This window comes from Stegodyphus dumicola, chromosome 4, assembly GCF_044657685.1.
Source record: "Stegodyphus dumicola isolate Sdum_Otavi_A_Nest chromosome 4, ASM4465768v1".
NCBI classification, from domain to species: domain Eukaryota; kingdom Metazoa; phylum Arthropoda; class Arachnida; order Araneae; family Eresidae; genus Stegodyphus; species Stegodyphus dumicola.
In genome coordinates, this window is record NC_140771.1 from 79,620,069 (window position 1) to 79,639,010 (window position 18,942).

The following is an 18,942-nucleotide window of genomic DNA, read 5'->3' on the forward strand; positions in this document are numbered from 1 at the left end:
CTCCAGGCGCTGGAATCCTAGCTACGCCACTGTGAAATAGCATTAGCTATGTATGCTTTCTCGTCAATTGAGCTTACGGTCAATTTATATAAACCTTGTTGAGCATTGCCGTAGACTACAAGTACATTGTTACGCTTTATGTAACACTTATTACTATCAAATGTAACAATACAACCTTTATTTGTAATAGATTGAACAGAAAGTAAATTACTATCTAAACCTGGTTCATACAGTATATTTTCTAATTTTATTTGGGTAATCTGATCCTTTAATTTTTGAATTTACAATTTGCTTATTAGAATAATTTAACTGAGAGAAAAAGCTCTTATCACTCATCATATGAGTTGAGGCTCCTGAGTCGATAACCCATTCTTCTGTTTGTGAGTTTTCATGTTTATGTTCCACTTTTAAAACTTGATTAAACTGAATTTGCGAATTTTCAGTTTCGATACTTTTAAGATACTTATTTTCTTTAAGTTCTTTTGTTTTTATTTTTCTTACACTTTGCATATTTGCTATTTGGCATGCATTACTTTTATAATTTTGAGAATAATTTCTTACTTTACTGTTATTTACATCTGTTTTCGGGAAAGTTCTAGCATTGTGTTTTAAATGAAAACAGTCATTTATCGTATGATTATTTCCATTACAATAAGTACAATATTGTGTAACATAATGCTTTGATTTATTTTCGCTTTTAGCTTTTAAAGCAATTGAATCGAATTTAATTTTAACATTTATACATTCATGAACGCATCTACTGTACGCATCTACTGTACTTCTTTTGCATCTACTGTACTTCTTTTGCAGATTTACTATGCAATGCGTGGATAATTTTTAAGAATCTGAAATATTTAGGCATATTAAAGCTTTAGCTTTACAGTCATTTTTCAACCAAGTATCAGAAACAGTTTCTGGTTTTTCTTCAAATACAACAGCATCTAAACCTACTTTTATTAAAAGTTGTTAAATTTCCAAGCTGAATAACTTTCATCGGTTAATTTCTCTATACAAACTGATGCTTTTAGAATAGACATAATTATTCATTACAGTTATTCTTTTAAACTTATAACTAGTATTTTCAAAAACAAGTTTTAATAACTTATGCTCTTGGAATCTTACAATATTAAAATATTTCAGTTTTTAGAAGCATTTTCACAGCGCAGTTTTTTCTCAAACTTATTAACATACTCACTTTCATAATCAACTGTTGTATTGTGCATGAGTACGTTTTGTCAGTTGAGCCCAGTTTTAATCAAAGAATCATAAGTCAAAATAACTACAAAATCTTTATTTTACAAGTATGAGAATTCTGCTTAAGTAGAACACCATTTAAAATAATCTTCACAGACATTAAAAATTGAAGTATTGAAAGAATAACTTACATAGAATCATCATCAGGTTTACCTAGTTAGGCAATAAAAAAGAGAAACACGAACATACTTTGACGCAGTACCTGAAAGAGAAAGCACTAACTGAATTATACCTTTGGCCCAGGTACAAGTATCTAAGGTAAAAATAGAATGCCCCCGACCATCACTTTCTCTCGCCAATATGTATCTTTGCGCGCATTCGCTTTTATGGTTTTGTGTTTCATTATGCAAAAATACCCAAGTTTGTGCTAACATTTACACTTAGTCATTGCTGAGGTGAAGAATTACAAGGTGTTGAATTGTCATATGAAACGGAGTTGAGAAGCTAATTATTTTTACATTTGACAAAGTCTTCAAAGAAATTACTAAGTAATTTCAATAGTTTCATGTTTTTGCTGTGCCTTTCATACTCTGTAGAAACGTTTTAATGAAAAATACAAATTTCAATTAAATTATGATCTCAATAACAACAATAAGAAAGAGTTCCTCACTGAGAGAAAAATACTTAGTTTTACTTCTGTCATTGCTCAGGAAGACAAAATAGTGGAAATATGATCATTTTGGATTTTTGCAGTTTATTCTAAAACATACAAAAAAAAAAAAAAAAAAAAAAAAAATATTTGAATGTTTAATACTACTGGGAATTTTCCCTGCCATTGGCTGTAAGTGTTACTTGCTGTAAGAAGAAATTATCTAAAAAATTGTGAAAATAAAAATCAGTTAAAAAAAATGTAATAGATAAAACTGAATACCTTGCATTTAAAAAATATCACTGAACTGTGTACTGGCTAGCTACTGGAGCGATGAAACAAATTTCTAGAATATCATCAGTGATTTTGCTAACAGAAAAACAAAGCATATAGCACTTTAAAATGTTAGAATTTTATTTCTAAAATGAACACAGAACTTTCTTTTATTTTACTGTACGTCATTTTGATATTTTATAGATTTGATTTTTTGATATGCTTCAAGAACAGATTAAGCTTTGGCTTTGCCATGGCTGAAATATAAACAGGGTTCGTAGCGGTCCTTATAAGTGCTTATAAGTCCTTATATTTGAAAATAAAATATAAAGGCCTTTATAGGTGCTTACGTTTTCTTTAAAGCCCTTATTTTTTGTTTTTAGTGCTTATTTTTTACTTTTAGTGCATTTTTTTAAAAGAACGCACAATTTTTTCCCATACCAAAGCCGAAACTAAATAAACAACTTTTCTTCCTAATATGGAATATCAGATGGTGAATCATACTCCCAGAAATAGCTTTTCCCCCTTAGCTTTTCCCTTTCCTCCAGGCATTAACATAACCTCTGGTGTACGCGGAGAGTACAGACAGGTGCCTGTCGTTCTGTTGGTCAAAGAATTGCGAAGGCAGTAGAAAATTCCGGTACATTCGGCATTCTTTTCCTCCCACCCAAATACTACACATGTTTGAATTTCTATCAAGATCATAATAATTTACATTATCTTTCCGCTTGGTCAGTTCATATTCGTGTTCATTATGATCGTTATGCTTATATTATGAGCATGCTGAAGTATAGTAAACTTCCAAAACTGGTTGTGTTTTAACACAGATTAGCTTTCTAATTAATAATATTCGGAATGGCTTAAATAAATGGAAAGTAATCAAATAGTCAAAATAGTTTCATTTTTTGGTCAATACATTATACAGTACGAAGGTTGGGATGTTATCCCCTTTCTCCGCAAAATCTTGAAATATTGAAGCTGTTACAGTTCATTGCAAAATAAGCAATGGACCTTTTTTTTTTTTTTTTTTTTTGTCCCTTTCCAAACTGGATTGAATAGGACTAAAAGTTCTGCGGTCTACTAACCCAAGCGAAGAATGATTCTATTCCGGAAATTTAACGCAGTCTCTTGAAAATTAGAATGAAAAACACCCCAGATTGGTAAGTCTCTTTCTTTTCCTTTATTTAGTTCATTATTCTCCCAATATCGGCAGCTGTTGAATCCGATTGCATAATATCATGTAGGGAAGAATTGCGGCGCACGTATTGCGCAATAATGTTTGCGATATTTTGCAGAGGTAATTAATTTTGATGTTCAGTCCGAGATTTGTTTTATGAACACTTAAATGAGTTTTACTGTGCTTGCTAAGCAGAATATTTTTCTGTTCCGTTGGTTTGTTTTTATATGATGCACATATCGAAATGTCAAAAGCATTTATTTAGCGGAAAAATCTAAAGAACGGCTACAGTCTATCCCCCCCCCCTCCGCTCCTCTTTTTTCAAGTTACGCTCGACTGTCCGAATATTCGCCAATTTTCAAGTATGCGGGTAGTTAAGCTTTTACTGTTAAAGAATGACTGCATGAAGCAAATTTCTGTATTCTGATTTCAGAAATGGTTCTCTTTTTTATTTAAATTACTTTGCTTGCAATATCTGTTAAGGGAAAACTGATATACGATGAAAATGTAGAAAATGTTCAGAATTTAGATTTAAATTAGTTAAATATCAATATGAGTGGAAAAATAAATTGTATTTATTATTAAGTTCCAAGCGAATAGAATAAATATGCCTTATTATTATTTAAGGGCCCACCAGCGGCCGAGCGGCAAAATCGCTGAACACTGGTAGTTTGATCCGAGGTTCAAATCCTGCGAACGGGCTGGCTGCATGGGCGTTTTCGTGGTTTTCCCCATGTGTAACGTGTATACAAGCCAGTTTCCCTTAGAAAGTCCTCCACGAAGGCATCCCTCCCCTTAGGCAGATAGCCCTAGTGTGCTTTGTCGTATTCTCAATACACCACACCATTATTATTATTTATTTCCTCTATTTTGAACTGAAATTTCATCATTAAATCTTGTAATATAGTTTAGTTCTGCATAGTTTGTTTTTCTCTCATTGTAAACTAGTTCTGTAAATTGAACTGTTATTTAAAATTTTAAAAAAAGTAATTATTTTCCATGGTTAAGGTAATGCTTATTCTCTCTTAATAAATACTGCATTTCTCATATTTTAAATTACGAGTCTTAATTTTTGAAGTTATGCAGTTGTTTATAATGTAATTAGACAGGTGCTTATTTTTTTTCTTAAAATGTGCTTGAAAAGTGCTTATAGGCGCTTATTTTTTTAACTAAAATGTGGCTATGAACCCTGATAAATTTGTTACACCTATCTGGAGATTAATTCATTTTAACTAGCTTACTTACAAGTTAAACTAGGTATGATGTTGACTCCATTTCACTGCTAGAATAGGTAAACTCTTCAAGCAAACAAACACAAATACATTGTGTTTGTTTGCTTGTTGTTACATAAATACATTTACATATATATTGTGTTTGTTTGCTTGTTGTTACATAAATACATTTACATATATATTGTGTTTGTTTGCTTGTTGTTACATAAATGCAATGTATATTGCAAACATAAATGTATTGTGTTTATTTGCTTGTTGTTACATAAATACAATGTTACATAAATACATTTATTCAACCTTGCTTCTTACAAGTTTGAACTAAAAAAAATACAGTACAAAAGTACCAGTCACCTAGACCTGGCTGTAAACACAAGATTTTCTTCTAATTACAGTATGAAATTCTAACAGAAGCTACAAGATTCATCTGAGACTACTAATAGTGAATCTGATCTATAAGCTTACCAAACCAAATCTAGTTTTGGCTTTAATGCTGAAACTCTTCTTACCAGTAGTGTGTTATTCTTCTGACTTTACTGTAGAATTGCCTCTCAGGTGTATGTAAATTCTTGGATAAGTGGAAAACCTCGTGGTGAAGTCAAAAGGAAAAATGTAAATTAAATAAAACTTCATTAGTGAAACTCAAACATAATGCCACTAGTTCATAGCAATTATATGTATACAGATTTATTTCCTAGCTGTAACCATGACAATAAGTATAATTAAATTACATATCATTATAAAAGAATTTTTGATGATCTGGGTTTTGAGAAGATAAATATCAGTTGTCATGTAACAAAAAGGGTACTTATCTTCTGTAATGGCCTTGACAAGAAAATGAATTTGTCGTGTTTCTGCATTGGTGAGAAACAAATCATTACTGATCTGTGTATGTGTGAGAAATAGACGTTTAATGATCTGATTTTTTGTAATAGCATTGTGTCAATATAACAGTTTTTTTATTGTAAAATACTCATTATGTGTACAATTTTCAATCTTCCATTAATGGAAAAAGAAGCTATAGTGAATGTCCGAGGCATTAAGTAGCAGTAATTGGTAAGATGTGGCTACCGGAATGAGTCTGTAAATAATAAATTTTGCAGTATATTTATGTATGTTTTTAATAAATTGCTGCCAAAATTGTATTAAGTAAAATAATAAGAGTTTCATGATATGTTTAATAATAAATATAATTTTTTGCCATGTTTTATTGTTATCATTTTAAATAAATTGCTTATGTATTTGCATTAAATATGGTAATTCATGTATGTATTAGCTAAGTTCTCTTGAATTATGTTATTATTTTAAATAAATTACTTACATAATTGAGTGAAATATTGTAATCAGATACAATGCATGAGTAAATGTTGGTTTCCATTTCATATCAGATATTTATGAAATTGAAATTAAAATATTTTTTGCTCAGTTTTCAAAAATCAAGCAATATAATGTAAAAGTTCAGCTGCTAAAAAAGGAAATGCTAGCAATTCATGACAGATCTGTAAAACTGAAAGTAAGTTTATTATATTTATTTAAAAGTTTTTTTTTTTATTATCATTTATGGGAGAAGCTGTAAAATACTCTTGTTCTTCATTTTATTTGTTTTTATAATCATTTTTTCGAAGTTTATACAATTTTTTAGTAGAGCATTTGTACTTTTTATTATATGATTAGGTGATATAATAGATATTTATTCTGTTAGTGTCAACATAATTTATGTGTATTATTAAAAGAACAGCATATCTGAATTGAAATTGAGGCCCACCAGCGGCCGAGCGGTAAAGACGCTGAACACTGGTAGTTCGGTCCAAGGTTCGAATCCCTCAAACAGGCTGGCTGCATGGGCATTTTTGTGGTTTTCCCCATGTGTAACGTGTTCACGAGCCAGTTTCCCTTAGAGGGTCCTCCACGAAGGCATCCCTCTGTTCAGGCAGATAGTCCTTGTGTGCTTTGCCATAGTTGAATAATCCTAACCCTAATTCTGAATTGAAATTATAAAAGAATTTTATTTTATCACCTGTTCTCATACTAGACATAAAGTGAATAGCATAATGGATTTTAATAATGGTATTGGACATTATTTTAAGGTATATAAGCTCATTTCACTAAAATTGCATGACAGTAATTTTATGCTGAGTAAGCAGTTGACTTACCTTTTGAATGCAAAGTTAATGAACAAGTTATTGAGAATAGTTATTTATTTCATTTTTCATAAAGTACTTTGAAAATTGAAGAAGCTTTTTTATTATATTTGATATTGCATATATTAAAATATTTGTATGTTATATTTAAAATCATATGCTAAATAAAAATTATATTTTTTGTTTTGATATTTTATATATATATTTAATTTTATTTTAGCTAAAGTAAGTGTTTCAATCTCTTTTACGCAAATAAAATGTTATTATTATTATTGCTGTAAAAATAAAAGCAAATATTTAATTTCAAAGATGTTAATAAAAATTTTAATTTGACTGAGTTTGAATAAAAATGGATTGTGTGTTTAGGCAAAGGAAGAACAATTTCAGTCTTGTATAAATAATTATATTTTATTTAAATGGAGATAAAAATTCCTGTGGTGATCATCTCCCTAAAAGGGCTATCTGAAACAGAGATCAGTGTTCTTTAGAACAGGATTTCTTAAACTGGGGATCGCGAAACCTGCAGCAGGGGGTTGCCAAAAATGTTAGCAGTTTTGATATTTCTTTAACTTATTATAATAGTTTTACAATTATCAAATACTTTTACACAATGTATCTGTAAATAGATAAAGATGAGACAATGCAGACAAAGAAAACAGCAAAAATGTTTCCATGCATTCTTTTTATAATATAAACGTTCATTTTCCTTGCTTTGCACATGACGCTGCCATTTTGTCTGTTACTTATTTAAAATTTTCACATTGTTCTATGTCTTAAAATTAGAAATTAAAGTTAATGACCTAAAACTACAATAGTATATTAGGGTACAAGTGAAAAAAAATTGACAGTTTCACTCACGCTTGTGTTGGATGTGCACAATACTTATGGGGTCCCACAAAATTTTTGTAAATATTATGGGGTCCTGGAGGTCACAAAAAAATCTCAGTGATAAAAAGGGGTCATGACTGAAAAAAGTTTAAGAAACCCTCTTTTAGAAGATAAATAAATATCAGTACTGAATATAGTCTTTCTAATATGATCATTTTCACAGAAGACTAGAATCATCTGGAATCATGGGTGATCATCTTAGACAGAGATTTCTGTAATAAGAAACTTTTCTAGAATGACCATGTATGATTCTATATGATTTGAATCTCTTATGAAAGCAGTTGCAGAAAATTATGTCGACTTACTGTGAAGCTTTCGTAAGATAATCATCTGGGTTTCAGGTGATTTTGAGTTTCTATGGAAGAGCTAACTGAAAAATGTCTGAAGTTCAATATGTTCTAAAAAATATGATGATAATTTCTGAAGTTGGCTGTGCTGAGAAGTTAATATTTTACTCTTTTTAAGTATTGTTGAGAAGAGGGGACAATGCATGAAAAAAGAAAATAAATTCCCTCGCTTGCAACTTTCAGTGGTGATTACAGTGAGAAGTTAACATTTTAGTCTTTTAAACTGTAAATTTTTGTTGAAATAAAACAGAATACATGCAAAAATAAATTTCCCATACTCACATTAAATACATAGTTTGTCTACAGACAAAAGATATCCATTTTTTTTTTTTATGAATAGCAGGATAGATTCTGGCTCCAATTTATGTGAATAATTGATATTATAATAAGCTTGAATAAAATACATTATAATGAAATTAATGTAATACCGACTATCCTCATTAATTAGTCTGATTAATAACTCATTGTATTCACTATAATTGATATTAGTTAATATTTAATTAATTAAGAATGTAAACCAATTAAATATAAACCAATATCAATTAATAGTTAACCAGTATCAACTATATATTGTATTTGATGTTGGTTAATTATTTAATTCACTTATTATTTGATAACATATTGATTAATAATTTCATTCACTGAACTAAAAATTAAAACATATTAAATTAGAGATATGCTGGCATTAAAAAATTAATGAATTTAATCACAGATGAAGTCAGTTACATTAATATGTCATATGCCAAGTTGTGTTTTGGGTCTTTCTTTTTGCATCCTGCAGTATCGTCTGTTTCACTTGATGTAACGTAACTAATCTGCCTACTGACTGTAAGAAAAAGATGAAAATTCTAATGGAAATGTTACAAAAATCATGCAGCAAGATATTCCCTGAAATATGATTTAAAAAGTTTTGAATTATGACAAAAATCATATGTCTGCTTATGATATTTTAATAAAATCTATTAAAATAATTAATTAACTATTCTGCTGATAAAAGTAATATGAATGCATATTTTTCTTTTTATGAAATTAAAACTTTCAGTTTGTAATAGTATAAAGTTATTATTTTTTCAATTTTACTTAAATTGTTTCTAATTTTTAAGTTGTATGGTTTTCTTACATCTATTAACATATTATATTGCATGAATATTTCAAGGCATTTTTAATTAAAAAATTAATTTAAAAATTTCAGTATCATGTTGAAGAATCATATCACAGCTAGAAATGCTACTGTTCTGAATATTCCTTGCATGAATGTTATTTTATTCTAAGTCATGCATTAGACAGACCAAATCATATCTCGCTTAATTATCCCATTATTTTCCCGTAATTTTTTTCAGTTGTTATTTGATATATGTTTAATTTTTGCTTACGGTTGAACCCTTCAGTGGCAGTTGTTGCATATTCATATTTTTTGTGTGGTATGATCAATTAATATATATTAGTATTAATAAAATAATTTTGGTAATGATGGTGTTAGATGTTTAGGATGAAAGCTGATTCATGTAGAAATAATTGCAGTCGAGGCAGTTCAACATATGTTATTTTTTTGACTAAATTTTTTTTTTTTTTTTTTTTTTTTTTTTTTTTTTTGGTTACAGGCTAAGCTGGCCCAATAAATGCACCTGTTCTTCGTAATTATATTAGTGTCTTTTTTACATCTTTAATACATTTGAAGCAAAGAAGTGAGGTTGCAGAAAGTATGTTAGCTGGACGGAGAAGGAATGTGCAGATCATAATGTAAGATCTGGTTAAGACTGATTCAGTTTTGGTTTGGCTTCATTCTGTTTAGTTGGTTATGTAAAAACCTGTTTCACCAGAATTATATAAGACTTGTGGAGAAGATTAATTTTGAAATGACACAGTTTAATGAAAGCTGTTACTATTTTTATGATAAATAAGGGAAATATCTGGATTAAATAGAAGACTGAGTACTTATGGGATTGCAAATTAAAATTAGAATTTTGGTTTTGTGATGGATGCAGTTACAGTTAAGAAAACGATAAGTGGAAATTAATGAATACGCTGCTGGTAATGAGCGTAATATTATTTCTTAAAAGAAACTTACATTCAATAACAATACATACTAATATTAATATTACAATATCTGATAGATATTGAGCTGATATCTGATAGTAACTGAGCTAGATGCATTAGTGTTGTCTCAGTTACCTTGTAAATACCCAGGGACACCTCATATGAATGAGTCTTGACCACAGTTTTCAAGAGTGACATCCCAAGAAGGAATGGGGGAGAAAAGAGGTGGACAAAACCCAAATTTCAAAAAATCAAGCACACGTTACATGAGCTGGAACTTGAAATCACAAGTTTGGAAAGTTTCTTAAATGTGAGAAAATCTGCCATGGCCTGGTAGCTAAATGAAGAATCTGCATAAAGTATATTTCAAATAATAAATGCAAGAAAAAATAAAATGGACATTCGTATACAGAAAATGCAAATACAAAATGAATGCGCAATAAAAAAGTCAAGGAATGCAATTTACCAATAAACTAGCCCTCAGACGGAAAATCTATGTTCATTACAGGAAGAATGTTAATATTTTAAAATTTTCATGACCTAATGCTAAAAGCTAGGGAAGAAAGTACACAAGAAACTACAGTTTGTGTATATGCATTCAATCATTTGTGTTTCTGCGGTCCATGTGTATTTTAGAAAGTGTCATGTTTCATTACACTGTAGAATGTTCATTATTCAAAGTCAAAACATTTGATAAAGCAAATAATTAAAATTAAAAATAAACAATAAATGTTAGTTTTTCTTGAATAGCTTTTTTCAGTTAACCAAAAAATATTTTTCTGTATCCTTTGGTTTCAATATATAAAAGAATTTAGACTGTATAATTCAACTATGTAATTTAAGATGTTATATACAGTATTCAGTTCATAAAATGCAGTTTATTTTTATTGAGTCTGTGAACTATAAATTCAACTTCCTTTTTCAGAAGCGTGCCATGAGATTGCAACAGCAAAAACAAAAGGAAGCTTTGCAAAAAGAATTACAAAGAGATCGAGAGCTTGAAAGGGACAAACAGTTAGCCCCTAAAATTGCTACTAAATCAGCTAATGAATAATGTGTATGATGTTCTTCTTAAGACAAGGAGCTGTGTAGCAAACTGTAGTAATTATTTAATTTTGAAATTCTTCATATGTAATGTATGAGTTAATACATTCCTTCCATACATATTTTTTTTATATGCCTCAAGCAATTGGCACACAAATTAAACGCACTATTGTATTTATTTTCTGATTTTGAAGACTTTTGTACCAAGGGAGTCTGGGGAAATAATTTATTTTGTCATTTTAAATGATTCCATGGAGTTTCACAAGTATATGTATATTATTGTAGCATAATTTGGATGCTGAAATATATATAAGTGATGATAATTTTAATTTTTTTAAGTAGGTCATTAATACATTCTTGAGAACTCTCATTTATCATTATCTTTTTTAAAGGTAATGATAAATCCAGTATTTCCTCCAGCAATTGAAACTTTCATTTAAATGTTGTCATTACATTCCTTTGAAGGTTGTGTAATTTTATTTTTATGTGGAAAAAATGTTTATATTGGAATTTAATTGGCTGGATAGACTATTTAGAGCAAAGCATGTAAGAGCTATGTGCTTAAATTCTTTCCCAGTTCTAACTGAGGACATTCTGTGGGAGATAATTTTGCAGTGTCGTATTGCTTTCTTCCAACCTCTTGAGGGAAATTTCAGACTGACAGATTTTAATTACCATCATTCCATAAACACACTATTTCATAAACATCTGTGTGTTGACTTCAGGCTGTCAGTGTGACATTCAATTGTCTATAATTTGCAAGAAGGAGGCAAGATTAACACACAGTTGAATGAGTTAAAGTTACAAACTAGAACGTCAAACAAAATTATTAATGATTTTGCAATTTTATTAATGATTTTAATTTGATTAATGATTTTGCAATTTTATTTTGCAACTATCTGCAGAAAATTTATGAATGTTCAGAGCTTTAGAATTTTGTTTGTAATTTTATCACTCACGCAATACAAAATATTTGCTGCAGTCTATTTTTTAAGGGGTGTTAAACCAAATTTATTTCAGGACTGTAAATTAGCCATTGGGAGGTAAAAAATACAGATGAATTGTATCTTTTACTAAATATAATGTGAATTAAGATATTTATTTTAGAATTATTCAGTAGAAGGAGTTACAAAGCTGCTTCAAATTTAAAAATGGATTAAAAGCTGTGTTCTTATACTCTAACACAAGTGCTTATATTGCTTCATTGTGTACATTGGTGTGAAAATACCAATCCAATTTTGTTTAATACTTAACAAGTATCTTCCCCTCGCCACCTCCAAAAGGGCAAATAGAGGAATTTTTTCTCCCTCTCCCTGCTCCCTCCATGGGATTCACTCAGGAACTTTTATCACCATGCCCATTGTGGACTTCTTTCATGTTTACAGGAAAGTACTGCAAAAGCAGTAGAACCAATGTATAACTACTTCTGTATCAAAGTATCAAGTACCTTTCTTGAAGTTATATATGCAAAATTTGCTGAAAATAACCTAGAACCAACTCCTGTTTTATGAGGTTCTGTCTTTAAACAGCTAACTATAACCAAATGGACTTATTCACAAGGTTAAACTGCTTAAAAATCGAGGTAAATTGTTCATAATATTTTTCTGTTATTTATAAAATGGGTTATTCCTTATGTTTTTTAACTGCTCTCATATTAATTGTGAACTCTTTTCTGGTAAAGACTGTGGTATATCTTGGTTCTGTTTAGTAGAATATAAATTAGAAGATGACAGTATACATGCTTTTTTAAAAGTAAAACTTTGTTGGGATAAATGGAATTCTGTTAGTTTTTGTTTTTAAGTAAATTCTTTATTAAATTATTACTGTTTGGCAAAAATTTCATTGTTCATAAAGAAGATGGTAATTATGCCTCATCGGCCTTCAATTCAGTAGATTTTTATGCAAACCTTATGCCACTCCAAGTTTGCTTTTTTGTCTAATTTTAAATTCTACATTGGTGTGTGTCTTTTCCAATTAAATTTTTTGTCATCAGGCAGCATTTTCAAGAGATTTCATCTTGTTTTGCAAAATTTTTTTGCTCCTGAAAAAAGATGCACTTGTGTCTGATTGCGCTAAAAATTGACAGTTTTATTCAAAATCTATGCTCGTCTAAAAGTTGCTTTTTTGGATAATTTGAAATATAATTTTTTTATTCAGTTTCAAAACTGAATCAAAACATTAGCTGAAAATGTGAAGTATTGCAACTTAGATTAATATGCTTATATGTAAATGGTGATTTATTTACTTCATAATGAAGTGTTCAACTCATTAATTAAATTATTTAATTCATTATGAATTGTTATATTTTGTATCAAAATGCTTTGATCTTAAAATTAACACTCCTCCTATTGAAGAAGTTCAGAAATATTGGAGTTCTAAAATGCTATTTAATAAATTAATGAACAAGATTCAATCAGAATGTTTTCATTTTCTTTGGGGCAAATATTGATTATTTAACTTTTGTAACAAAGTTTTAATTATAAGCAATACATGTAAATTGTAAAAAAAAAAAAAATTTAAAAAAATCTGCTAATTATTTTTTTGGGAAAAAAGTAGTATATTTTCTTCTCTTCTGAAGAGCCTTAATGTTTAGCATGTTTATAACAAAGCATTATATTTACTTTAAAATTTTAGCTTAAAAATATAAACATTTTCTTCATTTTGAAGCAGTTTTGTTTACTGGTGTTTTAGATTATGGCAATTAAAATGCAATAATGATTCAAATAACTAATGTTATTATAATGTTTTTAATATTTTGTTACTAATTATTTTTCTGCTGATCCATAGTTTAAAAAAATGTAGTAAAAAAATTAAAACTAATTCATAGTGTAAAAAAATGCAGTGAAAAATAAAAACAGTCTAAAATTTCTTGTAAAACTAAATATGAACTATTCAAAACTGTGTTAAATAAGTCAAAGTATATTAAAAGTTATACATAGTGACCAAAGTATGTTACTAAATTAACATTGTCATATGTTATATTTTACACTGTGTCGTTATAGAGATGTCTATAGTTTTTGGTAAAGTTTTAAGTATTTGTTGTTAAAAAAAATGTTCCCATTGTCATAAGTGGAATAAAAGGTAATAAAAATATAGGAATAGCTCCTATTAATTAGCTATGACTGTGTAATTAAATAATTGGGTAGGATGCAAATATCTGTACAAATACAATGTATTATAACACTGAACATGTGATTAAACACTAATTACATTGAATGTTATTTTTTTTCTTTGTATATATATTTTCCATGTATATAATACAATTTGATGATGTTTTAATGAACTACTGTATTTGAAATTCTTTAATATGTTACATAAAATACTAGATTGTGTAATAAAGTTGTTTATATTTGTGAAATTGTTTATATTTTTGTTCTAAATCAAATTTTCACAGTTGAAGAACTGAGAATAATTACATTTTTTTTGTTAACTTTTAAGTGTACCATATATCTTTTCCATTTACAGGTATTCCATTATTCAGAATATGTGAAAATATGTTAGTTGAATGACACTATTTTAACTTCTCATACATGAGCAGTCATTTTTTGAGTTTTTAGTGATTCAGTATAGTTTAAGAATTTCTTACATCATTTTATAACCGAAAGCATATTTAGGCATCATAATAGTATTAAAACACTTAGAGTCTTGCGTAATTAATGAAAAAGAGAAGAAAAGCCATCATAATTTATGGCAATAACAATTGACTTCTGTATCCTGGAGGGCAGGCCAATTTAAATTGTGTACTGAGGGCCTCGTACACAAGTATAGGTATGCCTAATAAATGTTGAGGGATGCATTCTGGAATAATCAGTTACTTCAAGTTTCTTGTGGTATTAGTTGTAAAAAATCTTAGTATGAATGTGGTCTGAAGGTAGATGAAAATTTATGACTATTTTGTAAGTAGCTCAATAATAATAATTTTTCTTTACTTAAGTTTGGGCCACAGGAAAAAAAAAAAAAGCCATGGTTTCATGTGGCACATCAGTTAGTCATAACTGATTTATTGATTGTAAAAGGAGGACGATTTTATTCATGATCTATTTTTACTAAATTTTGTTTTAAAAAAAGACATGTTCTTTCATTGTAGAATGATTAGGAGAAGAACCACTATGCACATGATCCAAACATTATTGTATTTCTTTGGGATTTAGATCTTTGATCAAAAATTTAATCACAGGATAGTACTCAGTTTTTAAAATTTCAGAGCAAATTAGCACATCTCTTCTGTTCAGTACACAGTCAAAAACGAGTGCATATGAGTTTCCTAATGAAGCATCCAAATTTATGCCTTTAAACTCTTGCTACATATCTGCAAAAGCAATTTATAGACAAACAGTTTTGTGCATTTGAGGCCAGAAATTTTGGTATCTACCTACATATACTAAGATATATGTTCTTAGTATATGTAGTTCTTAGTATATGTTATACTAAGGTATAACATTTCAGTTTTTCATACCTGTACCTTTTTGAAATCATTGAGGAATTGTGAAAAATTGCTCAGTTCCATAGTCACAGTTGATGGCAAATCATAATGGTGGAGTGGACAAGACTGCTGAAACACTGGCAATTTGACCTGGGTTCAAATTCTGCAAACTGGTTAGCTACATGGATATTTGTTTAGTTTTCATCATTCCTTGCATAAATATGAACTAGTTTCCATTAGAACGTCTTCCTGAAGGTATCCGGTATCCTTTACCATAGTCAATGATCCTTCGTATTCATTCAAACAAATAAGCTAATGTGTAGTGTTGATTAATGTGCCATTCACTTGCGAACAAATTCAGAGAACCGATTCACTTTATTGACTGAGGGAATGCCGATTCGGGCAAAAACAAAAGGAACTGTAGCTCTCTTAGAATTCACTCACTGAGAGTTCTTCTTGGAAGCATGCCAACAAAACTCGATTCCCATTTTTTTTTTCTTTGGGGAGGGGGAAATGTTTATCTTCCCATGTTAAAAGTGAATGTAAATTTTATCATTTCACAACTTTCTCAATATTTTCTCTTCAAAAATTTTATTATTAATTCAGTGTAGGTAGGAGGTTTTAGAGAATCTCAAAACTACAATTGAAAGAAATTGCTGCAGAGAGTTAACGGTTCAATAAGGCGATTGATTCTTTGCCCTCTTCGCTGCCTCCTATTAGACCATTCTTGATTTACTCCCTGTTCCCAATTTTATTCATCAATGTTATTTATTATTATTGAATGGCCAGTCATAAAAAAAGATTCTATTCAGTAAACAAACGGTTCTGATCTGAATCCATCAAAGAAGGATTTTGTCCACCTTTTAAAATTGATTCATAAGTGATCAGTTTTCTCCTGCTCATGAAATAAAAATAAACGAAACGAAATCATTTTGATATCTATTTGCTCATTTTATTCACATCGGAGAGGCAGATGCAGAGAACCTATTTATCTTTAGTCCTAATTAACTTGCAGAATTTCAGATTAATTACCATATGATATCGCTTTTGAAGTCATATATCCATTTAGAGCAATGATTCCCAAACCTTTTTTTCGTAATAACACACGTTTAATAATTAATAATTTGGTGGCATTCTAATAATAAGAGACATTTAAAAGAATTTTACTTGGTTAATTGATTGATGTACGTATAATATATTTCATGAAAATAGCAATAGTGGTTTTTAATGAAATATGAAATAAAATTGCATTACAAAGCAAAAAAAATGTTTATTTAATGAAAAATTATAATTTACATTTAATGCAAAATTTGATTTTGGTGTTCTTTGATAACTTCATTTATATTTGAGAGTAAAAATGATAATGCTACTCTCATTTCATGATCCAGATTTAAAAGTCTGTCAAGTTTCAGACTACCTTAATGGTCAGTCCTTGGTTCTAGTTATTGTCATTGATGTAGCCATTTTAGCAAAATTAAGTTATAGATTCCATCAACTTTAATTACCATTATTGGTTAAAAACTATTAGAAAGCAAAAGGTGAAGTGTTATAATATAATTTTTGAAGTGAACAGAATAGTCCTTCAAACTCCCATGAAATCACTTTAAACGAAGTTTCGACAATTCTCTGCTGCGTGTTTGACTACTAACTCTTCCTCAATTTCAGTTTCTGTTATATATATATAATTTGATATTTTTACTATTCTTTTTTTTTAAAAAAAATATTTATATTTAATTAATCAGTTTGCTATACGTATAATTTTGCTAGTTAGATATCGCATTAGAACTGAATCCGTACTTCTAGAGCCTATCTTATTTTCAAGGAATGTGTTTTAATTTTATTTACATATGAAGAATTAGATCACTGAGAGAACGTATTAAAAAGAAAGCACTCTTGCTTTCGTCAGAGTGTGGTAAAGCACAGAGTGATTATGAACAATAATTGTATCTGAGCGCCGCCTGAGATAACCACTGACTTTGTTCTAAAAGTCTTACAGTGTTAGTAGTCATCCTGGCAGAAGGGAAAATTTCCTCCATGTAAAAATATACATATAAATATTACATGGGCATACAAGGCCTGTGTATAAGCATAGATATGTTGATTACAATCATTGTCTTGTACAAGTTACATATGATAGATACATAAAATCATGACAGCTATGTGTACATTTAAACATTATATGAATTCATATTTACAATACTTTTACTGACATAATCAAAATTAAACTTGCAATTCATTTACACATTGACTGGTTCAATATCATTTAAACTGCTTTACAATATTATTTTTATCAAGTACATACAAACTGGATAGTAATATGCTTACATTACAATAGTTTTGCTCTTACAGTCCTGTTATTATTCTACGGGGTGAGCTATTTTCCTAGTGTTGATATTCAGTTGTTGTAGTATTTTGAATTTCTATTAAAATTATGCTGCGAAGATACAATTCTCAAGAGAGGGGGAGAATTTCTTAGTATCTTGCTGAGCAAAGCCTGATTACCTCCTCTATTTTAGTTTTCGTCTGCTTGTTGCCGCGGGTATTCTCTGCCCATTGCGGCCAGTATTCACTGCTTGGCATTTTTAAATGCAGTTTATGGGTTTTGTGGGCAGTTGAAGAGGAAGTGATCTGCATCACCTACCGCACCACATTCACACAAATCTGATGCTCGTATGCCGAATCTCAAGATAATGTGGGAAGGGACCATGGCCAGTGTAGAATTGAGTTTGTGCTCCGCTGTATGTATTAACTGAGCACATGACTTTTGGAAAGAACTTGTAGGTTCTTCTCCCTGTGCTTTCCCTTTGCCATCTTTTCTGCCATTCTTGAAAAAGGCTATTGAGCGTGGTTTTCTTTTTAAATAGGACTGCGGAAGACTTACTGCGTTTTCCAATCTACTGGAGTCATTGGCAGCAAATTTCGCAAGCAGGTCCGCCGCTTCGTTGCCAGTAATACCCACATGAGCTGGAACCCAGATCAGGATAGGTCTGTCATCTGGTGGGATACTTAGAAGAATTTTCTGAATATCTTGCACCAAAGGACTCCTTGTCTTGTGCCCTCGGATGGACTCCAAACTTGAGGCAGAGTCGCTATATATGTTGACCTTTAATCCTAATTGATATTTTGCCAAATTGATGGCTGCTTTTAATGCAAGAAGCTCTGCCTGAAAGACGGTATTTTTGTCTTCCAGTCGTCTTTCCCAAGTTTTAACCACTTCTTCTTGGAGTACACAGTAGGCGCAGCCTGTGCCTTTTTCCGTCTTTGAGCCATCTGTATAAATAGCAAATGCCTTCTCATTTGGCGGCGTGTATTGCATGTATATTGTGTGCGATAAATCAGTATCTGCAGAGTGTCCAAGCATGATCGGCTTGCGCTTCTCATAGTCTGTATGGTAGAATGTCTTTTGCCACAGAGAGACATTATTTTCTAGGCGCAATGTCCTTACTAATAGTGATTCTCTCTCCACTAGAAGGTCCAGTGGAGGAATACCCGCCAGCACTTGCAGTGCCGCAGTTGGGGATGTTCTATAACCTTTGCATA

General features: G+C 30.1%; 1 protein-coding gene across 2 annotated transcripts in view; it reads left to right on the forward strand.

Moving 5' to 3' along the window:
- Pldn (biogenesis of lysosomal organelles complex 1 subunit pallidin) overlaps positions 1-14,337 on the forward strand; it is a 69,234-nt gene extending 54,897 nt beyond the window's left edge. Inside the window, exons 5-6 of one of the 2 annotated variants that reach the window (XM_035361153.2) lie at positions 5,949-6,035; positions 10,861-14,337. In XM_035361153.2, coding sequence (XP_035217044.1) covers positions 5,949-6,035; positions 10,861-10,989 — 216 coding nt within the window. In that variant the 3' untranslated portion in view covers positions 10,990-14,337. The remainder of the gene's footprint in view (positions 1-5,948; positions 6,036-10,860) is intronic. The other variant, XM_035361154.2, reaches the window with a different exon arrangement.
- The last annotated feature ends 4,605 nt before the right edge of the window (positions 14,338-18,942 follow it).